The sequence below is a fragment of the Lissotriton helveticus genome, chromosome 5_1 (genome assembly GCF_964261635.1).
Source record: "Lissotriton helveticus chromosome 5_1, aLisHel1.1, whole genome shotgun sequence".
Lineage (NCBI taxonomy): Eukaryota > Metazoa > Chordata > Amphibia > Caudata > Salamandridae > Lissotriton > Lissotriton helveticus.
The window spans coordinates 760,993,350-761,019,569 of NC_136065.1; the positions used below are offsets into that span (position 1 = coordinate 760,993,350).

Below are 26,220 nucleotides of genomic sequence, written 5' to 3' on the forward strand. Positions count from 1 at the left end.
GACATCACTGATGACATCACTGATGACATCTCAAATGACATCACTGATGACATCACTGATGACATCTCATTTGACATCAATGACCACATCACTGATGATATCATTCATGTGACAATACAATGCATCTCCTCACATTTTAATATAACCTCTGTTTCACCCAGTGTTAAATACAGAGTATAATTTTTGAAACCATTGACACACCAATACTAGTTACTACATACGTACTCACTGATTCCTACGTCTACACACACATTCACTCATTCACCCATACAATCATTCATACATACAATCACTCATCTTTACAACACTATCATATGCACTCATACACCTATACAGACACTCACACTCTGCCACTCATCCATGGAGTTACTCACACACCTAGTCAGTCCTGTAAAGAATCAATCACACTTCCATTTTCTTGTCTATACAGTTAAACATAGAGCACCTTACATTTTCAAACATATAGTAACACATACTTACTTTCTTATACAATCATTGATACAAGTACACATTGATCTGCACAGAGTCACACACCTCCCAGCCAGCCACACACACACTCAGTCTCCCATACAAATACTTGGACAATCAATCAATAACCCATATAGTTAATCATATAGCTACTGATCAACACATGCAGTAGTTTACAGAACAACAGACATAATGATGCACAAATTAAGACAGTTTAGTCACTAACCCATGCACTCAGTGAGACACATTTAATCACTCACTCATACATTCAGTCATGCACCTACTAAATCCTTCGTCCAGACAGTTATACATCTACTCATTCTTCAATATCTAAAACATATTTAAACTTTACAGAAACACACAGTCACTGGATGATGTCATCAGTGATGTCATCAGTGATGTCATTTGAGATGTCATCAGTGATGTCATCAGTGATGTCACTGACCATGTCATGAATGATGTAATATGTGACATGATCAGCAGTGGATTGCGGGTGCGCGATATATAGTTAGTGCAACTAACTATATATGGAATTTCAATGGTTTTGTGTGAGTAAAATAAGGTTTTTCAAATGCTAATTCCTAACTATATATGGTCTATAACCTATGGTTTTTTCAGTGAATTTTCAAGGTTTTGTAAATGCTAATTCCTAACTATATATGGTCTATAACCTATGGTTTTTTCAGTGAATATATATATATATATTTTTTTTTTAAACAAGCATTAACAGGCTACAATTTGCTCGGTCGCCATCTACCTTTTTGCTCACAAAATCAACATCCAGAGCACGTAACACAGGTTTCCACGTTGTCTTTATTATGACTTGTAATGGACTTGCAATGTGTCATTCCGAGGACTTTTAATATGCTACTCCGAGGTAGTCTGGCACTCTTCTGCTATAGATTCCAAAATACAAGTGAGGAGGGGGCTATTTTTGTCATAGCTCTTGTGTCACGTGCTGTACAGGTAGATGATTGTGCTGGAAGTGGAAGTAAGTTCCTTTCTTGGTCATGTATTTTCGCACCATTACTGTTAATCTTCCCATTTAATTTCCATTTAATTGCACGTTCCTTCCCAGTTGCACTAAAGGGCGCTGAAAGTAGTGATTCAATATAAATAATCCTGCAACGTTTAGAAGGGGTAATGAGCAATACAGAGGCCTTTAAATTCAGTTTGTTTCGAGGTGCATTTGCTGTGAGTTCAAAGACAGAGGTCGAGTACCATGGATGTTTTCCGACCGCTGCTTATTTTACATGAAGATCGGTGTCTGCTTTTCCTTTCTTTGAGTGCTTCTGAGAAAGGTGACTAAGTGGCAGTCTTGCTGGGGTCAAGAACGTATGAAAGGGGAGGTTGCATGATGTGAAATATCATCGAACACACGACAAATTGTAAATACTTGTAAATCAATTTAACAGATGTTTCAATCTTAATCAGTTGCAGGAACCCTTCGAATAAGGCACTTTTTTGTATAAATCTGAGGGTGATGGAAAGAAATATTTTAATAAGATCCAAACAACCAAGATACTTCACATGAACAATGCAGAAATGATAAATATACACATAAATCCAATTTCTGCATGTTATTGTTCGTGCGCTACATTGGTTTCGCCCTAAAGGTAATCTTAGAGGCCAGCCTCCAGCATGACAACAATAACGCTTGCTCTTTCCCCCAGGGCGGGAGCCTTCCATCTCGAGCGACACAAGGACGGATTCGTCGACGGAGAGTTACCACTACAAGCACTCCCACCACGAGTCGATGGTCAGCCACTTCTCGTCTGACTCGCAGGGTACAGTGATCTACAATGTGGAGAACGATGCGGCTTCTCAGAGCAGTAGAGACACAGGTAACTAACTATGTGTGATCGTTGCAAACACTGCTGCAGTTCACAGCGTCGTCAGCCGCCACTGTTTTTATAGAATATCTGTACGAAAATATCTTCAGTTCTCACCCCTAAAATCGCATGCATGTCTCCTAGCTGGGAAAGTGGGAACGTCAGTTACATAAGTTGATGATGTCGCACAATCATATCATACGTAGACTCTCACGCACGTAATGAGACCACGAGTGACCTGGGGTGAGTTCGGGGCTTTAAGTGGGCCGGGCCCTGCCAGTGCTCAGCACCGTCAGTTCTGAAAAGCAGGTGCTGAGACGGGTCCCTATCGGGCTCTCCGTTTTTGCCCTCACCATCAGGTTGAAAAACAAATTTTAACTCTGCAGCAGTGCCACCCTTTACTACCTTTGATGCAACTTCAAAGAGACCTGTTATAGTTCTTTCACAGTCTCATCGTTCCAGAAGGGAAGCATTTGCAACATTGTACACAATGAAGCAAGCCATCGTTGTTGCTTATTTAGCTTATGCAACTAAACCATTGACTAAGCCAATAGTCCTGGCTTGTTGTAGGTGTATTGTTACTTGATGTATTGATTGTATGCTTGTATGCAATGACAGAAGCAGCAAAATAGCAGTGGGATGGCAAACTATGCTCAGCAAAGGTTTTTAGTTTCGGTGCTTTTAAGCCACGCCCTTAATTATATCGCCCATGCCCCATTGAGAGACCCCCCCCCCCCATTTTTCATCCCACTTAAAGCCCTGGGCGAGTTCATAGCCAAAAGCCCCATGATTCACTTCTGACGTATTTATCTAGCATTACTGGTTCCACAAATGATGAGCCCGTGGTAATGGGTCGGACGAGGGTAAGGGGGTGGGAAGGTACTTACACGGGAAGTTGTACTAGGCACAATTACATTTTGCCTGCCCAGATGGATGTTTCCATAACCAAACCAGTAATCATCTTGCATAGGCCTTAATGATAACCTTTGTCTGCTTCAGGTGCTCAGGTGCTAAACAGTTAAGTGATTAGGCTCCATTGAAACCTACTGTTTAGAGCTCGGATTGCACCAATGCCTGCCATCCATGATGTCCTTTACCTCTGATCTGCTGCTCTTGCTGTTGTAGGACATCTTACTGATAGCGAATGCAGTCAGCGGCATATTCCCAAACGGGGCCTCCTTGGAGAGAGGAAGAGGAGCTCCAGTCGCACACGGCGGAAAGGAGATGAGATGCAACCATCGGGCTATCACAGTGAAGGTACTAAATGATCGTTAATTGTCTCCCTCTAGTTCTTTACCAGTAGTTTCCTATTCCTCTGGTCCTCTACTTTGCCAGTTTCTCGCTCCGTTTCCTGCCCTCTGCAGAGGCGGTGCTACCAGTGGTGCGGCAGGTGCAGTGCACTCGGGTCCATAGCCCTGAGAGGCCAATTGAACACCGATGATTGCTGTATTTATCACCCCAACAACAATCAAAGGGGCCATTTTCTTGACTTGCACCAGTGCCCATGGCATCGTTGTTACGCTACTGCCACTCTGATGCTCTTATGTTTCCTCTTCACAAATATCGACAGTTTATCTCATTAGTTCTCGCCTATACGTCTGTCTTTGCCCCAAATTCCTAACCTCTGATTATCTGCCCTCAGATTCCCTGTGGTTTCTGCCCTCTGACTTTCCCGCTTCTCTCTCTAGTGCCTGCTCGCTTACTTTTTCTCCACATTTTCTGTATTATGCCAATATAAGGTTGATTCTTTTTCTTTAAGTCAGATGGGAGCAATAGTATACGAACCATCTCCAGACCAGTAAACCGCATCGGTTGCTGCAGAGCAGGGGTTCTGTCTGATCTCATCACCTTGCAAAAAAACAAGCTTTGGCAAAACCAATAGGTCTCGCCTATGCAAGAACTATTGTTTTTTGCCTAGTTGTACAACAGTGTGGCTGCTGAACAGCATGTCTAAAACTTAGTGGTGTGGAGTGTCCTAGAGTGGAGTGGTGTGTTGTAGACTGGATTTGTTGGAGTAGAGTGTCGTAGAGTTGAGTAGAGGGAAGTAGAATTCAGTGATTCTGTGGCAGAGAGTGTCATAGTGCAGTCTCGTAGAGTGGAGTGGCGTAGAGTGGGGTGGAATAGAGTGAAGTGGGTTGGAGTGGATTGAGGTAGTGGGGTAGATTAAATTGGGGTAGATTTGGGTGGGTTGGATTGAGTGAAGTGAAGTGAAGTGGGGTGAATTGGAGTGGGGTGGATTGGAGTGAGTGGACTGGATGGGAGTGAAGTGGGCAAGATCGGTTTGTAGTGAAGTGTATTGGATTAGAGTAGGGTGGTTTGGAGTTTGGTGAATTAGAGTGGAGAGGAGTGGATTGACTCGAGTGGGGTGGATTGGACTGGAATGGATATACTGGAGTCTGGTGGATTAGATTAGAGTGGGGTGGATTGAGTGTGGTGGGCGGAATGGATTGGACTGAATTGGTGGACTGAACTGGGGTGAGGTGGATTGGAATGAGGTAGATTGGAGTAAAGTAGAGTGAGATGGATTTGATTGCAGTGGAGTGGGTTGGACTACCCAGGGTGGACTGGATGGGGTGGATTAGATTGGAGTGGGGTGGGTGGAAATTGGGTGAGGTGGACTGAATGGGGTGGATTAGATTGAAATGGGGTACATTGGATTGGGGGTGGGGTGGATTGGAGGGGTGGATTGTACTGGAGTAGGGTTAATTGGTTTGGTGCGGGGTGGTATGGATGGGAGTGGAGTAGATTGGATTGAGTGGGGTGGATTGAGTTGGAGTGGGGTGGATTGGATTGGAGTGAGGTGGTGTGGATTGGATTGAGGTGGATTGGGATGGGTGAACTGGATTGGAGTGGGGTGGATTGAGATGGATTGGATTGGGGTGGGGTTGTTTGGAGCGTGGTAGATTGGATTTGGGTGGGTTGTGGTGAATTGGATAGGTGTGAGGTGGATCGGATTGGGGTAAGGTGAATTGTATTGGAGTGCGGTGGATTGGAGTGAGGCGGATTGGGGTGGGGAGGATTGTTTTGGATTGTAGTGGGGCAGATTGTTTTAGATTGCAGTGAGGCAGATTGTTTTGGATTGGAGAGGGGCTGTTTGTAGTGGAGCAGGTTGGAGTGAGGCAGATTGTTCTGGATGGGAGTGGTGCTGACTGGAGTGGGGCACAATGTTTTGGATTAGAGTGGGGCAGATTGGAGAGGGCACATTGTTTTGGAATGGAGTGGGACAGATTGCATTGGATTGGAGTGGGGCAGATTGTTTTGAATTGAGTGAGGGTAGATTGGAGTGGTGCTGATTGTTTTGGGTTGGAGTGGGGTAGATTGGATCTGAGTGGGGTAGATTGGATTGGGGTGCATTGGATTTGTGTGGGGTGGAATAGATTGGAGTGGATTGTGGTGGTTTGGAGTGGGGTGAATTGGGGTGAGGTGGATTTGATTAGAGTGGGGTGGATTGGGGTGGAACAGATTGGAGTGGGACGGCTTGGAGTGGGGCAGATTGGAGTGGGGCAGATTTTTTGGGATTGAAGTGGAGCAGATTTGAATGGGATGAATTGGAGTGGGGCAGATAGTTTTGTATTGGAGTGGGCAGATTGTTTTGGATTTAAGTGGGGCAGATTGGTTTGGATTGGATCGGAGTGGGGCGGGTTGGAGTGGGGCAGATTGGAGTGGAGCAGATTGTTTTGGATTGGAGTGGGCAAATTGTTTTGGATTGGACGGGGGCAGGTTGTTTTGGATTGGAGTGGGGCAGTTTGTTTTGGATTCGAGTGGGGCGAATTGGAGTGGGGTGGGTTGGGTGGAGGATTTGAGTATGATGGATTGGCTTGGATTAGGGTGAGTGGATTGGATTGGGGTGGGGTGGATTAGTGGGTTGTGGGTTGGAGTGGGGCGGATTGGAGAGGGGTGGATTGAGGTGTACAGCATGATTACATGTTAAAGTATAATTTGAGAAATTACATATAAGAAAAAAACAATGTCGCTTTGCAATAAGATAGTCCTGATCTTTTGAGGACAGCGCCCACAAGCAACAACAAAAGAACAGTTGAGTGCAAGTGAGAAAAAAAACTTGGCAAATAAAAGAAAGTTAACTATAGAAAATACATCTTTGAAATTTGGTTTATCCTGTTGGGCATATTTTTGCCAGTCATGCGCCTTCTGTTTGCCGGGCACTAAAAGTTAAACAGAACAAATTATTACCTCATTCACGTTAGGAGTGGTGGACGGGCACTGATTAAGTTGAATCACTCAGTGTTTGGTCCCTGCTCCATGGAGCGCTTCAGAAATGACGAAAGGCCTGCCATGACAAATTACGAGGATGTAGAGAAGAGTACCACATGAGCCAACAAATGGTAAGCAACGGGCTGGCTGCAAGCCCTTTTTGTTAACAACAGTGTATCGCAATCAAGACGCATGTGCTAGCGTATTCTCAACCCTAAAAAAGGGTTCCCTTCTGAAAAAAGCTAACATATTTCCTGTTCTCTGTTGTCAGTGTAGAGTTATTCCATCCATCTACGTGTCAGCATGCATTCACATTCTCATTTATTTTGCTACAGTAAAGCTATTTACTAGTCGTTCTCTTTGTATCATCATACGTGTAACTTGTGTTGACTTTTTCAACTTTTAGTGACATGAGCTTTCCATAACAATTCCCAAAGCTAAAATGAGAGCCTTCTTATTTTAAGATTTCGGACCTAAAGCATTTTCTTTTTTTACCTTGTTTCAGAGTAAAATCCCTCCTTAAATGGCTACCTACGTAAGCTCTGTGTGGAATGTGATCCCTTTTCTACATACACAGACTCAGGTTGCTTAATATTGATGTCCCATCAAATGGCAAAGGGTTTCAGCCATGTCATTCCATGAGGCCCCAGCTAAAATAACATATTGATTGCTGGCAATTGTTAATACAGGGGCATTGTTGGTTTACAAGTGATGCAACATTATATTCAGTATTTCAGTTGTTATTTTTTACTTACCTGCTGCCATAAAAACAATGAAGCATTTCCCCACTGCTTCTGCTTTGCGTTGATTCTAGCCTGAACTCACTGAATAGAGGTATTCTGGGACTGACTTGGTATGTGCATTGGAAATAAGAATGTGTATCTGTCACTTCACCTTAGAGATAATGCTTTCCCCGTTTTTTTACTCGTCATGTAATTGAAGCAGTCTAATATATTTCCCAAACGTGCCATCCCGACCTTTTATTCTTCCTTTGCCACTTTTTAAATAATTTGTTTAGCTTTGAGTAGTTGTATTATATTCTCTTTTAATTGGTGCTGGTAAATGTGAGCTTTTATATCCTCTGCTGACTGTAGGCGAGACCCTGAAGGAAAAACAGGCCCCCCGCACAGCTCCAAAACAATGCAGTAGCAACAATCGCCTGCGGGAATTTAAGGAGACTGTTAGCAATATGATTCACAGTAGACCAGCACTGCCTCTCCAGTCTTCTCTGGCCTTGGCCGATGGGGTCAGGACAGGAGAAGTGAAAGAACTACGTCCTCCTGGAAGCCTTGCTGTTAATTTCAGAGACTGGGAAATGGAGAATACCAGCAGCGAGTCCAGGTCCCGTTCATCCGGCAAGTACCCTCCGCCCTGGAGACCCAAACGGGAGCCGTTGAACATAGATAGAATTTTTAACAAGGAGAGGAAGCATACAGGTTATGCCCAGCTCAGCCCTTTCTCAGAAGACACAGGTGAGAGTCTGCTTGGATTAGGAAGACTGTAAGTAAATACATAATATGCTTTTAAAAATTTTGTTTGTATTTTTATCGCTAAGTACGCAATTGGTGGTAGAATTGTGATTCTCATACATCTTGTAAGTTAACCAATATTTAACGGTACTTTTGGGTACCCTGTGGTGACTGCATGGAGTTGACAAGCTCCAGCTATGGAGTTGAATTGTGGAGTACTCTGCTAGTTATGTACATCACTATCCTTGTAGGCAGGTACTTCCCACATGTGCATTATTGTACTGAACTTCCCGACCATGTTTAAGACCTCCAACCCAGGACCTTTATTAGATGTTTGGGATACTCATAGTTCTCACAGTCAGGAGGGAATAGGAGGGATGATTTTTGTGGCCACATGGGACATTGTAGATGTCTACGCATAAGCTATTATAGAGTTTCATGCTCCTGCTTTTGTGTTCCTTATCATCCACATTACATTATATTGTTTTAACCAACTATTGCAATATAAACAAATGTGAATTATTAAAAATGATACAAATGTGACAAGTTATTGAAATCCTATGTTATATACATGGTCAGCTTTCTAATGGTGCTCTGAACAAAATGATTTACACCAATTATGGATAATTCTCGGCCCCCCATGCCTCAGATCCATGTCATGAGAAAAAAGTTAAAAAAACATATAGGGGGCAGGGTATGGGATATCAATCAATCAGGCGTTAAGCGCAACTACTCACCCGTATGGGTCTCAAGGTGCTGGTGGGGGGGTTTAGCAGGCACCAGTCCATCAAGGGGGGGGTCGGTCGAAGGGCCAGGTTTTGAGGTTTCTTGCGAAGATGGGGAGCGATGTTGTCTGTCTGAGGTGGAGAGGCAGGGTGTTCCAAGCTCGGGGCGCGAGGAAGGAAAAGGAGCGGCCTCCTGATATGTTCTTTCCGGGGCAGGGGACCACAGAGTAGGAGAACTGGGCAGATCGTAGGGTCCCCTGGGGTGCATGGAATTTGAGTCGGCTGTTCAGGTATGCTGGTCTGGTGTCGTGGAGGGCCTTGTGGCCGTGGGTGAGCATCTTGAAGGTGAATCTAGCTTCAATTGGGAGCCAGTGGAGTGTGCACAGGTTCTGGGAGATGTGGCAGTGTCTTGGCAGGTCGAGGACCAGACTTGCGGCGGCGTTCTGGATGTTCTGTAGCTTGCGGATGAGGTTTTTGTTTATTCCAGGTTAGAGTGCGTTGCCGTAGTCGAGTCTGCTGGTGACCAGGGCATGAGTGACGGTCTTTCTGTGTTTGAGGGGGATCCATTTGAAGGTCTTACGCAGGAGGCGGAGGGTGTGGAAGCAGGAGGACGAGACGGAGTTGATCTGGCGGTCCATTTTGAACTCGGAGTCCAGGATGATTCCCAGGTTGCGTAAGTGGTCCGTGGGGGTGTGCGGGCCTCCGAGGACTGGGGCCACCAGGTGTTGTTCCATGTGTCGGGGTATGGGCCCATGATGAGTACTTCTGTTTTGTTGGTGTTTAGTTGTAGGCAGCTTTTTTTCATCCTTTTGGCGACGGCTTCCATGCCTTCTTGAAAATTGTGTCTGACGGTATTGGGTTCGTTGGATAAGGAGAGGATGAGTTGGGTGTCGTCTGCGTATGACACAATGTTGAGTCTGTAGGTTCTGACAATGGGGGCAAGCGGAGCCATGTAGAAGTTGAAGAGTGTAGGGCTGAGGGAGGACCCCTGGGGGACTCCGCAGGTGGTAGGTGTAGGGTCGGAGAGAAAAGGGGGGAGTCTGACCCGCTGTGTTCTGCCGGAGAGAAAGGAGCAGATCCAGTTGAGGGCCTTGTCTTGGATCCCTGCGCCATGGAGTCTGTGTATTACGGTGCAGTGAGAGACTGTGTCGAACGCCGCTGAGAGGTTGAGGAGGATGAGGGCTGCTGTTTCTCCTTTGTCCAGTAGGGTACGTATGTCGTCTGTTGCAGCGAGGAGGGCGGTTTCCGTACTGTGTTTTTTTCTGAAGCCGGATTGGGAGGAGTCGAGGATGTTGTGCTCTTTGATGAATGTGGCGAGTTGGCTGTTGATGTCTTTCTCAATGACTTTCGCTGGGAACGCGAGCAGGGAGATGGGTCTGTAGTTTTTGAGGTCAGTGGGGTCCACCAAGGGTTTCTTCAGGAGGGGGTTCACCTCAATGTGTTTCCAGTCGTCGGGGAATGTGGCGGTTGCCAGGGAGCGGTTGATGATGTGGCAGAGCATGGGTGCAATGGTGTCGGCGTCTCTGTTGAAAATGTGGTGGGGGCAGGGGTCCGTCGGGGCCCTGGAGTGGATTGACTTCATCGTCTTCAGTGTGTCTTCGGTGGTGAGGGCTGTCCAGTTGTCGATTGCTGGCTTCAGGGTGTCGGGTGGTTGGTGAGGGTTCAGTGTGTTGGTTGTCTTTGTCGAAGTTGTCATAGATGCTCTTGATTTTGTGGTGGAAAAGGGTGCTGAGTTTGTGGCAGAGGCCCTGTGAGGGAGGGATGTCCGTGGAATCGCTGGTGGGTTGGGCAAACGCCTTGATGATGTTGAAGAGTTCTTTGCTGTTGTGTGCGTGAATGGAGATTCTATCTTCAATCGCTTTTTACCTCGTTTTTCTGATGAGTTGGTGGTGGGCGTGGGTGGCGGCTCTGAAATTGTTGTAGGCTTCTGTGGATTTGGTGTTCCTCCAGGCCTTTTCGAGGTGGCGGCAATTGTGTCTGGACTCTCGAAGTTCGGTGGTAAACCATTGGGCTTTCTTGGCGTGGGTGTTGTTGTTTTTCTTGAGGGGGGCTATGATGTTGGCGCTGTCGGAGATCCATCTGTGCAGGGTTCGGGCTGCGGTGTTGGGGTCTTCGTTTTCTGCGATGGTTGGGGTGGAGTTGCTGAGTGATGAGGCTAGCTGGTCATCAGTGATTCTGGTCCACTTTATCCGTGGGAGCAGGTGCAGGTGTCTGTGGATGGTGGGTGTTCTGAGGGTGAAGTGGATGCATCAATGGTCAGTCCATGGGAGTTCGGTGGTGTGGCTGAAGGTGATGGAGTTACCTGTTGTGAAGAGGGGGTGAGGATGTGTCCTGCTGAGTGCGTGGGTTCGGTCACGATCTGGCGGGGTCCAATGTCGTTGAGGTTGTCCAGGAGGGATGTGGTGCTGGGGTCCAGTTGGTTGTCGAGGTGGAAGTTGAGGTCTCCCAGCAGGGTATAATTGGTGGATGCGATGGCATGCGGGGAGATGATGTCCGGGATGGAGCTGGCAAAAAGTCTGCGGGGTCCAGGGGGTTGGTAGATGAGGGTTCCTCAGAGGGTGGTGGTAGGGCTGGCCAGTATCTTGAGATGAAGGTGTTCCATCAGGTCTGTGGGCTCGTCAGGGAGTGTGCTCAGGTGGAGGTTGGATTTGTGGACAACGGCGATTACTCCTCCCTGGCAGGTGGGGCGGTCCTTCCTGGAGATCTTGTATCCTTGGGGAATGGCGATGGCGATGTCCAGTCCTGAGGTGGTGTTGTTCCATGTTTCAGTGAAGAACACTACATCCGGGGTGGTGCTGTCGAGGAGGTCCCAGATTTCTGTGGCGTGTTTGTGGAGGTATCGAACGTTGAGGAAGATGCATTGCAAGGTCTTCGGTTGGGTTGTGGTCTTGCGGGCGGGTTGCGTCGGGTCCGTGGTCATGGCGGTGCTGCAGGTGTGCCAGCAGCGGTGACAGCTGAAGGGTCCGTGGGTGTCGACTGCTGATGCTAGCTTGCAGTTGTTGCGTCCTGGGTTGAGAGCATGGAGTGCCGCTGGGTCGTAGCGTTGGCGTTGAGGTCCAGGGTTCCTGGCGCTGGTCGCGGTCGGTTCACGGACGGGCGCAGACCGGCTTGCCTTTGGCGTGCTCACTGCCCGTGTCCGCTGCGCGGATGTTCAGCGGCTGCCATTAAATAGGGGTCGGGTGGGCTGGACAGGCGGGGAGGGGAGCTGGATTGGGCCGGTCGCGTTGGTCGTGCTGGTGGGGAGGGGCCGTGTGGGCAGCAGCGGCAGGGAATAACAGGCAAAGAGGAAAGAGTGGAAATGAGGCAGTGAAAGGTGCAAGAAAAGTGGGGGAAAGATACAGAAGGAGAGTGAGAGAGGAAGATTAAATCAGTGGATACCAAGTGAAAACGGAGGAAAGACAGAGGGGAAGTGAAAGGGGGAGATTGAAATCAGTAAAAATAATGAGTGAAAACAGAGGAAAGACACAGTGGGGAGTGAAAGGGGAGATTGAAATCAGTAAAAAATGAGTGAAAATGGAGGAGAGACACTGAGGGGGAGTGAAAGGGGGAGATTAAAATCAGTAAAAAAAAAGAGAGAAAACGGAGGAAAGACACAGAAGGAGTGTAAAAGGGGGAGATTGAAATCAGTAAAAAACGAGTGAAAACAGAGGAGACACACAGAGGGGGAGTGAAAGGGGGAAATTGAAATCTGTTAAAAAGAAGTGAAAATTGAGGAGAGACAGAGGGGGAGTGAAAGGGGGAGATTGAAATCAGTAAAAAACAAGAGAAAACGGAGGAAAGACACAGAAGGAGAGTAAAAGGGGGAAATTGAAATCAGTGAAAAACAAGTGAAAATGGAGAGAAAGAGCAGAGTGAGAGAAAGGAGACTGAGGTCCACTGGACCGCCAGGAATGAGTCCCAGGTAAAACCTGTGGGTGGAGAAGGGCCTCGAACACCAGCACTCAAGAGTGCAGAGGCTCGGGGGAAGGCCTCACTTGATGGTGGAGCTGCGAGGGGGGGAGAGCAATTTCACTGACATTGAGTCAGTGGGCTTGCTCGCCTGTCCCAGCATCGGCTGCCATTTAGTAGGGGTCGGGGAGGGCTGGACAGCTGGGAGGCGGGAGCGTGGAGGGGAGATGGATTGGGCAGGTCACATTGGTCGTGCTGGGGGGTAGGGGCCAGGGAGCAGCATCGGCAGGGAATAACAGGCAGAAAAGGCAAAAGAGAGGAAAGAGTGGAAATGAGGCAGTGAAAGGTGCAAGAAAAGTGGGGGAAAGACAGAAGGAGAGTGAGAGGGAAGGATCAAATCAGTGGAAAATGAGTGAAAACGGAGGAAAGACAGAGGGGGAGTGAAAGGGGGAGATTGAAATCAGTAAAGAAAAACAAGTGAAAACGGAGGAAAGTCACAGAAGGAGAGTAAAAGGAGAGATTGAAATCAGTAAAAAATGAGTGGAAACAGGAGAGACACAGAGGGGGAGAGAAAGGGGGAGATTGAAATCTGTTAAAAACTAGTGAAAACGGAGGAGAGACACATAGGGGGAGTGAAAGGGGGAGATTGAAATCAGTAAAAAATGAGTGAAAATGGAGGAGAGACACAGAGGGGGAGTGAAAGGGGGAGATTGAAATCAGTAAAAAAACGAGTGAAAACGGCAGAGAGACACAAAGGGGAAGTGAAAGGGGGAGATTGAAATCAATAAAAAAACAAGTGAATAGGGAGAGAAAGAGCAGAGCGAGAGAAAGGAGACAGAGGTCCACTGGACCACCAGGGATGAGGCGCAGGTAAAACCTGCGGGTGGAGGAGGGCCGCGAACACCAACACTCAAGAGTGCAGGGGCTCGGAGGAAGGCCTCACTTAATGGTGGAGCTGCGAGGGGAGGAGAGCAATTTCACTGACAATGATTCAGTGGGCTTGCTCGCCTGTCCCCCCAGCGGCCGTCATTAAGTAGGGGTCAGGGAGGGCTTGACGGCTGGGAGGCGGGGAGGGGAGCTAGATTAGGCCGGTAGCATTGGTCCTGCTGGGGGGAGGGGCCAGCAGCGGCAGGGAATAACAGGCAGAAAAGGCAAAAGAGAGGAAAGAGTAGAAATGAGGCAGTGAAAGTTGCAAGAAAAGTGGGGGAAAGACACAGAAGGAGAGTGAGAGGGGAAGATTAAATCAGTGGAAAACGACCGAAAACAGAGGAAAGACAGAGGGGGAGTGAAAGGGGGAGATTGAAATCAGCAAAAAAACGAGTAAAAACGGAGGAAAGACACAGAGGAGGAGTGGAAGGGGGAGTTTGAAATCAGTCAAAAACGAGTGAAAACGGAATAGAGACAGAGGGGGAGCGGAAGATTAAAATCAGTCAAAAATCGATAGAAAACGGAGGAAAGACACAGAAGGAGAGTAAAAGGGGGAGATTTAAATCAGTAAAAGCAAGTGAAAATGGAGAAGAGACACAGAGGGGGAGATTGAAATCTGTAAAAAACGAGTGAAAACGGAGGAGAGACAGAAAGGGGGAGTGAAAGGGGGAGATTGAAATCTGTAAAAAAAACAAGAGCAAACAGAGGAAAGACACAGAAGGAGAGTAAAAGCGGGAAATTGAAATCAGTGAAAAACAAGTGAAAATGGATAGAAAGAGCAGAGAGGGAGAAGAAATCCACTGGACCACCAGGCGATGAGGCGCAGGTAAAACCTCTAAGTGGAGGAGGGCCCCGAATACCAGCACTCGAGAGTGAAGGGGCTCGGGGGAAGGCCTCACTTGATGGTGGAGCTGCGAGGGGGGAGAGCAATTTCACTGACAATGAGTCAGTGGTCTTGCTCCTGCCCGAGGCCTGGTGGGGGCTCCTAGATGGACCCCCATGTGGCCAAATATATATATATATATATATATATATATATATATATATCCTACTGGCGATAGCCAGTAGGTATATATAGTTAGGATTGTTTTCCATAGGGAAATCGCAACATTCTATTGGTAATATAATGCATATTTAAATAACGAAGCAAACCACATTCACTGGATGATGTCATCAGTGATGTCATCAGTGATGTCATTTGAGATGTCATCAGTGATGTCACTGACCATGTCATCATCAGCAGTGGATTGCGGGTGCGCGAAATATAGTTAGTGCAACTAACTATATAGGAGCAATTTCATTGGTTTTGTATGAGTAAAATGTCCAGCTAACTATAACACCACTAAAACTTATAGTTTTTTGAGTGAATTTCAAAGGTTTTTTTAAATGCTAATTCCTAACTATATAATTCCTGAAACCTATGGTTTTTTCAGTGAATTTCAAAGGTTTTTTTAAATGCGAATTCCTAACTATATAAGGCCTGAAACCTATGGTTTTTTCAGTGAATTTCAAAGGTTTTTTAAATGCTAATTCCTAACTATATAAGGCCTGAAACCTATGGTTTTTTCAGTGAATTTCAAAGGTTTTTTAAATGCTAATTCCTAACTATATAAGGCCTGAAACCTATGGTTTTTTCAGTGTTTTAAAAAAAATTGATTGGTTAACTGGCTTATTAAGTGTATCTTAGTGAATACATATATTAGCGAGTAATGTTTAAATATTTAAATATATGCATGAGTGATGTAATATGTGACGTCATCAGCAGTGCATTGCAGACGTGCAAGTTATAGTGAGTTCAACTAACTATAACGTGGGAATTTCAATGGTTTTATGCAAGTAAAATTTCCAGCTAACTATAACTTGTGTGAAACCTATGGTTTTTCAGTGAATTTCAAAGGTTTTTTAAATGCTAATTATTAACTATAACTGGTGTGTAACCTATGGTTTTTTCAGTGAATATATATATATATATATATAAAATTTCTATGGCAAAATGAAACCCCTCATTTTGTTCCTTTTCAAATTAAATGTATTAAGTGTTACCACTTTATTCCAATCAAGATGACTTCAGGTGTGCCATACATTTGTCATAAGTAAGACTGTTAGCATTCTAGTTGTTCTTTAGAACACTCTGGGACATTCTGTCACTGGGCTATAGTTGGGCTACATCTGGCTGATATTTGGGCTACATTTGGGCTCTTTTGTCTCTGGTGGCCATCTTGGGAGACTGCATATCAGAATTTTTTTAATGAAATATAAGAGGATTTGAGAAGTCACTCAAAATGTGCCCTAATGTTTCTTTCTTCAGCACTAATCATAATTTCTATGGCAAAATGAACCCCCTCATTTTGTTCCTTTGCAAATTAAATGTTTTAAGTGTTAACACTTTATTCCAATCAAGATGACTTCAGGTGTGCCATACTTTTGTCATAAGTAAGACTGTTAGCGCTCTAGTTGTTCTTTAGAACACTCTGGGACATTCTGTCATTGGGCTATAGTTGGGCTACATCTGGCTGATATTTGGGCTACATTTGTTTTTTTTGTCTCTGGTGGCCATCTTTGGGCTACATTGGGCTACATTTGGGCTCTAACATATATATAGCCCAATGTAGCCCAATATATATTTTTTCAAAGTTAATTTTCGTAAAAACCACTGGAGCACATATCTTGAGACATAGCAAAGGCACATCAGGCTACCAGTCCCTACAATTTTGCCAAGTTTGGTGGAAAACCATTCAGCCGTTCGGGCTAAAAGTGAGTCCAACCGCCCAATGGAAATTAACATGGGGAAAACACGTTTTGGGACCCCCCTTTTATCTCGGCCCCCGCTTGACGAATCCCCCCCCAAACTTTCAGGGAAGGGGCGGAGCGCCGCGAGGCAAAGTTAAGGAAAATTTCAGGAAGATTCCTCAACCGGCGCCAAAGTTATTCCCAATAGAATGTTGCGATTTCCCTATGGAAAACAATCCTAACTATATATACCTACTGGCTATCGCCAGTAGGTAATATATATATATATATATAAGACAAGGGGTACAGAAGAGAGACATATTCCCTGGAAGAGAAAAAATGTAACTGATCCGTATATAAGATTGTCTTATACCGTTTAATTGATAGATCATCATTATCATTTATATAGATAACAACAACTCTGCATTTAGCTTCACTGTAAATATCATCACATGATTTTTTGTATTTGCTCATTTTTTTATATAGCACTTAGCTCTTTATTTGTATATAAAATCTGGAGTGAGCTCTTTGTGACAACTGGGCTCAGTTGTCATAGGTAAAATATGAATTTATTCAGCGAATTTTATTGCACTTGGAGAAAATAATACCAAATCACTTTTGCATAATAGGTTTAATGGAACTTAAGCATTTATGCTGCTATAATTTGTATTTCAATTTCTAGCAATTTTTTATGTGTATATAGATATTGCAAATAATAGATGATGGTTCTGTGTATATATGTATATATATATTTTTTTACATTTATATCAGGTGTAAATAATGATTAAATTACTGTATAATATATGTAAATATGGGAATTGTATATAATGGAAATATACAGGCCACATCAATTTAATCTTGCGAATTTGCACAAATTCAGTCCATGTTTACCGCATATGCATTTATGCAGTTATATCGTATGCCAACATATAATGCATCTTTGAATATAAATCTTATTTATCCATATGTGCTGATTAGACAGAAAGGAAAGAGCCACTCGATTTGTATGTTTAAGTATATCTTCACTTTTTATTAATCACGTGGTGTGCTTCGCAAAGAGGATGAAAAAAATGAGTACTTAAAGGTCTCTGTAAACAATATACCGTTATGTGATCAAGGGTAGTCCTTACCCGAAACGCGTCATGCCAGAGGGAGAATCAAGGGGATAATAAACTGACCTGGTGTACTGGATAAGCTGTGTGGCGGTCTTTGTGTCCTGCATGCCGTACCTGGAGAAGCAGGAAGGAGTGAAATATATATATATATATATATATATATATATATATATATATATATATATATATATATACACATAAATTACCTAGGTAGGTAGTTATAGTTAGGACCTATTTTCCATAGAGGAAATCCGCAACATTCTATTTGGAATAACTTTGGTGCCAGGCAACAAATCTTAGCAACATTTTCAAAACTGGTGGGGGGCTCCGGTCTGCTCCTATCCTGAAAGTCTTGGGCTGATTCGTGACGTGGGGGCTGAGAAAAAAGGGGGGTCCCAAAACGTGTTTTCCCCATGCAATTTTCCATGAGTACCGTTCATTGCGGCTACAGCCATACGGCTGAATGGAATTACACCAAATTTGGCAAAGTTGTAGTCCTTGTTTCAGACTCGTGCCTTTTGCTTATATGGTGTAAATATGTTCAGTAGTTCCTGAGAAAATTACAATTAAAAGTACATAAATATCTATGGCCTCGGTGGATCTGCGCATCTTGCGCGGATTATAAGCGCACCGTACCAATCACGCGCAGAATGTTATTTGGCTGTCAAGTGGTTGTCAACATTCGAAACCAGGAAGTGTTGGCAGCCATTTTGTGCCTCGGTAGAAGCAAGGATCTAGAAATTAGTGGAACAAGTGTTTAAAACGTATAAAGGAGGCAGGTAAAAAATAATTTGACCCTCTAGACCTGCTTAGGGGGTCCCCAAAAAGATTTTTTGGGGGAAAAACAGAAAAATGTGCACTGGGTGCATGGATGCGCCGTAATAAAAAAAAAAAAAACAAGCGCGGGCTCCTGTGCTTGTTTAAAAATTAGCTACGTGGGAAGGAGAAATCCCGGGGTCTAAAATCCGCTCCTATCCTGAAAGTCTTGGGCTGATTCGTGAAGCGGGGGCTGAGAAAAAAGGGGGGTCCCAAAACGTGTTTTCCTCATGCAATTTTCCATAGGAATCATTCATAAAGGCTACAGCCCGAATGGCTGAACGGAATTACACCAAATTTGCAAAGTGGTAGTCCTTGGTTCATACTCGTGCCTTTTGCTTAAATGGTGTAAATCTGTTCAGTAGTTCCTGAGAAAATTACAAATGAATATATATATATCTATGACCTCAACGGATCCGCGCACTCTGAGCGCGCCGTCCCGATCACGAGCTGAATGCTAATTGGCTATCAAGTTGTTAATATTCGAAACCACAAATTGTTGGCAGCCATTTTCTGCGTCGGTAGAAGCGAGGATCTAGAAAATAATGGGACAAGTGTTCAAAACGTATAAAGGGGGCATGTAAGAAATATTTTGATCATCTAGACCCCTAGGGTCCAAAAAAAGAATATTGTGGGAGAAATGTGCGTTGGGTGCATGGATCCGCCGTAAAAAAATAAAAACAAAGCGGGGGCTTCTGTGCTTGTTTAAAAATTAGCTACCTGGGAGGGCCAAATCCCGGGGTCTAAAATATTACATTTGATGGGGGTCCAGAGGGGCCTTGTAGCCCGGGGACCGCCATTCCTCAGTGCTGCAAAATAAATGGGTGAGGGACCTCGAAGGTTCGTCTAAGCCCGAGGATTACCACTCTCTGGGGCTTTTTATATTTTGAGAGGGGTCAAAAGTCTTGGGGAACACCACCCCCCAGGAGCGGCTCTTGCTGTGTCTCGAGGTGTCTACCCCCTGGATACTGCTGTTTGGTATGGCAGGGCAGGAGTCAAGGTACCCGTTGTCATAGCAAACTTGAGGGCATATTAACAAGTGCCATTTTGCCGCAATTTTGTAAAAAAAGCCAAAAATGCGGTGAAAATTATATTGCCTTATTTACTAGGTGACGCTAAGATGCATTAATGCATGTTAGCAGCCGGTTTGGTAAGGGCTCGCCTCGTATCTCCAATGAGTTGCAATGTAGGTGTTCTCAGTGGCAAGGTAGGTGTTTCTATGAGAATATTAAAAGGAAGTGGGAGGTATGACAATAGCGTTGTATTTACAAGGCGGCCCTGGATTTGAGGACCGATAGGAAAACACTTGCTAATTGCAGTTTATGTCGGACCCTAACATCTGTTCTGAATTAGACTTAAGCATGTTTAATATGCGAGTTGGATTGATATGTTGAGTCCACAGTCTTATATTAATAAGCTTTTCACTTGCGAACATAAATTATCGCTGTATTTCTCGCGATATTGGGGGCATATTTACAAGGACAGCGTTATAAATATCGTCGCTTTAGAGTTAGGAAAGTGTTGTTAAAGTGGTCATAATGGCTTAATAGGCTTTTGAGAATTCGTGAGAATTCCAATAGAAGCCCAGGTTTACACCAGAACATGTTAACACTGTCCTTCATAATATGCCCCCAAGTGTGCTATGGCAGGGCGAGAGCCTCGGCTTTCACTCTTGCATAGCAAGCAGCAATGTTGAAAAAATCTTCCGGTAAGAAAACAAAGGATTTTGAAGTCCATTATCGCCATTTTAGTTGTAGTTTACTGCCGTTAAAGCAGCAACAATTTTAACGCCGTCCTTGTAAATATGCCCCTAAGTTTTGTAATGTCGACAATCCCGTCTCCTATTTAAATAGGTAGTAAGTATTTAGTGAAGTGGCGCAAGGGGCTTGTATATGTGCTATACAGTGTTCCTCTCTGCTACGTGAAGGATCCTGGGTAAATATAACGGTTTCTGTACAGCCAGTACCTTTCAACCCTACCCCCAAACTGCTTACTGCCTGTTACCATAGTAACAGTTCATGGAACACTTAAGTGAGCACACAGGTCACAAGTTCACCACACAATGTTGCTAATCCGAACAGTTAATGTGCCGAAGTTTTTCAAATTTTCTATTGGAACCGTTAATCGCAGCTACTGACTCTGGTAAAGAGCTGGTAAAGAGTTAGCCTCAGTATTATACTTCTAGTTATAAACATAATTTCTATTTTTAATTGTTTAATGTTTTCTAAGCATATGATTATCACACTATATAATAGTGAAATGTCAGAAAAAGAAGACGTATATGCTTTTTTAAAAATTAACTTTTATTAAAACAACAATAAATAACTAGAAACGTAATTTTAAGATAACAATATAATAAATAACTAGAAACATAACTTTAACATAACAATATAATAAACAAAATGTGAAATGGACTCTAATAGAAGGAGGGTAGGTAAGCTGCAAAACAAAAATTAAAATAAGTGTTTAAAATTAGATCGATGTCACTGAATGAGGTCAAAGATCACAAATTAAGGTAACACTTGGCAATATTTGTTAATTTGCACATCTGTAGTCTGCCTGATACATTCCATCTCTCTTATAGGCCAGCGTTAAAGAGGTGTCTGTACGGAAGTGCCTACTGCGTCAGATTTACAATATGGACCAACAGGTCTTTAAAATGATTCAGAGATGAGACCGAATTAGGTGAGAGATCACGTCATTATGCAGAACAATATTGTTTATTTTGAACGCATTTAATCGGAGGCATTGTGTATCTAGGCCGCTATGCTTACCTTGTATAAACATTGTGGCGAACAGAGTTCACAACTTGAACTCTGCTTTCGTTCTACACTGCAGACTGTATTAAATTCAGCCTTGATTTTTTTATCGGCAGAGTGGACAGCAGCGTCCATGACTTTAAAAGAGAAAGAGAAACAATGTGAGACAGAGAGTGAGAGAGAAAGAGAGAAAAAACAACATTAAAAGTGTGAGAGAGAGAAAGTAATAGATGGAGCAGGAGAGGTAATGTTAATAATGGAGAAAATCTTCGTAGCTCCCCTTTTTGCCTCCGTTGTGTGTCCAAGCACGTGCCGGTTCATAGTGCACCCTCAAGTTTAGTGATCTAAAAGATAGTATAGAGTTAGTAATAGCAGAGTACATACAACTGCACAAGTATATTTCTGCTTATGTCTTTGCACACTCAGGATCCTGTATTTCATCAACTTCCACTGCAAGGAGGTATCTGTGCGCTCGTTTTCTCCCAAAGTACTATACCCCATGCACTCCCACGGCATAGCGGTGAGTTCTCATTACTGCGTACCCAGGCTGTTGCACCCCATTGACTCACAGAGTCCGGAGGTGAGTGCCTTTTCTTGCGCACTCAGGGGAAGATTTACAAGCTCCTTGTGCCACTTTTGCGCCACTTTTCCCATGTTAAAAGTGACGCAAAAGTGGCGCAAAGGGCTTGTAAATCTGCCCCTCATACTGTTGCAACCTATGTATTCTCACTGCCCGGAGGTAATTGTACATTCCTATGCAGTCAAGCTGCTGCACACTGCCCACTCTCTCCGCCCACAGGTGACTTGTCTTTGCTTCGGAAACAAGCTTCTTTGCTCACCTTATGCCATTGGCGTGATTCAAGGAGGGTGCACCACGTGTTGAAGCAGCCTTCTCAGACGTTGTTATGATGGCCACGCATCATCACAGAATCCTCGAACGTTGAGCTTTGGAGGTGTTGGTGTCTTACAGGTTGTGAAACACAACCTGTAAGATAAAAAGGAAGTTAATATGTGCGCCATTTCTTTATCAAAGGAGAGAGGAAGTGAAAGAGTGACTGAAAAGAATATTCGCAGCTCACCTTTCTGTCACCGGTGTGTCTTTCACCACGTGCCGGGGCATAATGCACCCTGAAGCTTTACATCTAAAAGATAGTAAAAGAAAGAAGTCATGATTGTTAATTGTTACTATCTTAATGTGGAGTAGAATTACATCACCCTTTCACACACCTTCCTTCCCACATTTCAAGTCAAGTCAAGTCAAAGAATCTTTATTCGGTGATTAAAAAACACCATAAAAGCACACTCATATATACATAATAAAAAATCATTAAACATTTCAAGGTTCTTTGTACAGTGAATTTGCAAAACATAAATATAACAATTTAATCCTATTTAACGCTTAAAGGTTAAGATAAAAACAATTCAGACTTCTCCTTTGGTGAGCCTTAAGCGCAATGCTACCTTAATAAAATTCATGATGCTACACAGTATTAATGGTTCCGCAGCTTTCTGTAAAAATACTAGTGCCTCCCTAGCGTGGACCAAGTTAGCTTTCTTCAAGAGGTTTACCAGGTATCTGCGTCTGGGCATTGAGTAAAAGGGGCAGAGTAAAACAAAGTGAAGGGAGTCCTGCGGAGACCTGTTGTCGCAGCCGCAGGGCCCCTTCTCTTCTATTGATGTAGCAAATCCCGCTGGTGATGCCAACATAAATGGGAGTAGGTTTAATCTGAAACGGCACATCGAGAACCTATCCTGTGCATTATACATAAGGTACAAGTATGGCTCCATACCATCCACACTCTTCACTAGGTGATGGGCCCTCACTGTCTTTTTACACCCTTCAGCCTCATCTCTGCGTAGGTTTTTCCGCTCAAGAAAAATTCTCCCAACATGCAGTTTATTCTGGGCTACAATGGTTGTAGGATGAATAAAAAGGTTCCCAAAACCTAGCTCCTCGAGGGTTTTCTTCACATAAAGGAGCCAGGGGATACGCATACACTTGTCCCTCTCTAAACAGTCCGATAGGATTTCTCTACTCAGTGCCGCATCAGGGTTGACCCAAATTTTTAACCAAGCAATAATGGGCCTCAATTTTATCAGATCTTCAATATATGGTCTCCCTAACTCCCTATGGGCGATCAAACCAGCAGTACTTTGTGGTACCCTCAAGAGTGATTTCAGATATTTATTTTCTTCTCGTTGGATACTAGTGGTATTGACAAAGCCCCATACTTCTGCCCCATAGATTACCTTGGAGCATGATACAGAGCTATACAGATTTAGCACCTGTTCCGGGGACCATCTCCCTAGCCTCCTGCCATAGCTAGCAATTGCCCCGTTAGATGCAATCATTTTACCACATCGTTACTCCACCAAGGTATCAAACCGCAGGGCACCATCAAATGTTACACCAAGATAGGGAAATGTTTTAACCTCTTCCACGATGTGGCTCCCTATTGTATATGTGTATTTAGCAGTGGTTTTTTTCCCCGCCACGAGCACATAAGATTTACTCAAATTAACAGAAAGGTCCAAGTCACCCATGAACTTAACAAATCCATCAATCAGGGTTTGTAAGCTCCTTGGTGTGCGTGCGATCAGTACCGCGTCATCTGCATAAAGCAGAACAGGAATGTGACGCGACCCAACCCTTGGGCAATCTGCCTTTAGCCTTTAGACCTAACAAAAACTGCTCCAGATTATTTATGTAAAGGGAAAACAAAAAGGGAGCAAGAATGCAGCCTTGTCTGACTCCACTCATACAAGGAAAAGAACTAGTCAGTCCCCCCTCCCTATTAAAACGGACCTTAGCGGTGGTATCGCTATGCAGTTCCCTCAATATATTAATTAAACCACTCTCTATCCCCATACTAAACATCATGCCCCACAATTTTTCCCTATTGACATGATCGAATGCTGCTGCCAGGTCCATGAAACCCATATAAACGGATTCATCGCTAGCCATAGTATACTTGGCAGTCAGCATATAGAGGTTCAGGCACTGGTCACTAGTGGACCTCCCTGCCCTGAATCCGTATTGAGTGTCCGAGAGGATGTTATTTTCCTCGGTCCACTCAGACAGTCTATTAAGAATTGCCCTCCCCAGAAGTTTTGCCGACACGTCAATCAGGGAAATCGGGCGGTAGCACTTTGGGTCATCCCTGTTGCCCTTTTTGAAAATCGGCACAATTACTGCCGTGGACCAAGACGGAGGTAGGCCATAGATAATGGCAGTATTAATAACCCTTGTCATTAGGGGAGCCCAGAGTTCAATGTTACTCAGGAACAGATCTGGGGGGATTCCATCAGGCCCCGGCGCTTTATTTTTAGACAGGCCCTCAATCCCTGCAGTGATCTCCTTGATGGAGAATTCTACCAATGAAGCCTCAGTTGGATTGGTCGGTAGCTCTACGGCAGAACCAGGCTCGTGATTATATAGGCTCCTATAATGGGTAACCCACTGCTCTGGGAGAATGTTGGCCCCTAAATCCGGAGTATCTTTTTCCTGGAAAGTTGGGTTATTAATTATTTTCCAGAAACCTGCTAGATCCTTTCTTTCCCCTGCTTCTCGTAAATCTGCCCACGCTTCCGCCTGCAAGGCGAGTTTCCTCCTCTTGATCTCCTTTTTATACCTTTCTCTGCACTCCTTAACTTTGTAGGGAACCCTTGGTTTAGTTTTAAGGCAGCTTTTCAGCTCTCTTAAAGCTTTGGAGCAATCTTTGTTGAACCATCGGGGATTCCCGTGGTTCGTGAGTGGCATACTGGTCTTGAGTAGGCCATCGACCAGATTAGCAATCTGGTCGAAAGCTTCCATAATCCTTGATCCCTGGACTTCTATGTCCAGACAATCATTAATTGCAAGCTTGCCTGCATCCACCAGGCCCCTATAAAACTTTTCCCCATCTATTTTAGCCCATTTTATTCTCCTGCCCTGGTCTGTTGCTCTCTCTGTAAAGGTGCGTTGAACTCTATTACTTAGACCCGCCCTGTATCTCAGCTCCAAGACAAGAGGATTATGGTCGCTGAAGCCGCTCCAATCTATCCCTACACTGGTTACCTTATGAGTTAGTGACCTTGAAACCAGAATGTAATCTATGAAGGAAGAGCAACCTCTACCCTTAAATGTAGGTGGCAATGTGCCATCCTCCTGCGTCCCTACCATGCTAATGGTGTGTTCAAGGTCATACTTAAGCCGTAACGTTCTAAAAGCTAAACCTAACGGCGTATGAGAGAAGTGCGGTCCCTTCTCTATGGGGCATCGGGACCAATCTGTATTTATTTGGACCAGTACTGGGCACAAGTGGCAATTATAATCTCCTTCCTACATTTAAAAAACAACTATTTGTATAGTTCCGAAATGTTTAATAGGCTTCGATTTTTGTACAATTACTATAGTAGTAATGTTTTTTATCCAGTTGTGAAAGCCAGTGGTGCGCAGTGATACACGTGGTTTTGATAATCACAAGCGACGGACATTGACTGATTATAAAAACTTTCCTGCTATTGGGAAAAAAAATACAAATGCAATAAGATACGGTATATACGACTGCGTATGCCTAAATCGCTGCGTCGCCTTTTTGTATCCAGTCTGCTGCACCACATCTACTCTCTCCGCTGCGCACCCAGGCCTCACTGCTTACCTTTTTGTGGACAGAGCACCTTCTACATCATGCAGTCCCGCTCTGCCACCAAGAAGTTTCACATATGGTGCTGAGTCTTGATATCGCTATGGCTAAGGACATACTCATGCTCCCATCTTCATCACAGGTTCCTCACCTGCTCAGTCCCTGCGGTACCACTAACTCAGTGACTAAAGAGGCCATGCACGTGGTAGTTGGCCCCCCTGTTCGGTGGTTCGGGCCTACATGAGGCGTCCGAACCACTAGGACGGGCCATCCCAGCGTTTGCGATGAGAGCAACTCTAAAATGGCGTAGAGCACGTGCGCCCCGTCTTTTTATTGGTAGCGTCACGTGTGTAGTGACGTATGTGCTGGATGGGTGTGGTTGCATACCAGGCATGAGGGAGTGTGTGTGTGCCGTTCTGACAACTAGACCTGAAACTAAGAAATCACTACAATGGAAATCTGGGCCATGTAGCTTTCTTGTGTTTTCCTGGAAGCGTAAACGGAGTGGGCTGGACTAACGTATGCCAGTGTTGCGCGAGGCTGTGAACGAATACTCCAGAGCTATGGGCGTGGTTCCGTCGTGAGCTATATGAAAAAACTACTGATTTGGGTGTCCGTGTTGTAGTGCTGCTTTCACCCGGGTCTTACACGCAA

The 26,220-nt window shown here is 44.5% G+C and overlaps 1 protein-coding gene across 2 annotated transcripts in view; it reads left to right on the forward strand.

The window, feature by feature from the left end:
- USP54 (ubiquitin specific peptidase 54) overlaps window positions 1–26,220 on the forward strand; it is a 2,015,813-nt gene that overhangs the window by 1,066,684 nt on the left and 922,909 nt on the right. For both annotated transcript variants that reach the window (XM_078643238.1, XM_078643239.1), the window contains exons 11-13: window positions 2,142–2,312; window positions 3,426–3,557; window positions 7,607–7,984. In XM_078643238.1, the coding sequence (XP_078499364.1) occupies window positions 2,142–2,312; window positions 3,426–3,557; window positions 7,607–7,984 (681 nt within the window). The remainder of the gene's footprint in view (window positions 1–2,141; window positions 2,313–3,425; window positions 3,558–7,606; window positions 7,985–26,220) is intronic.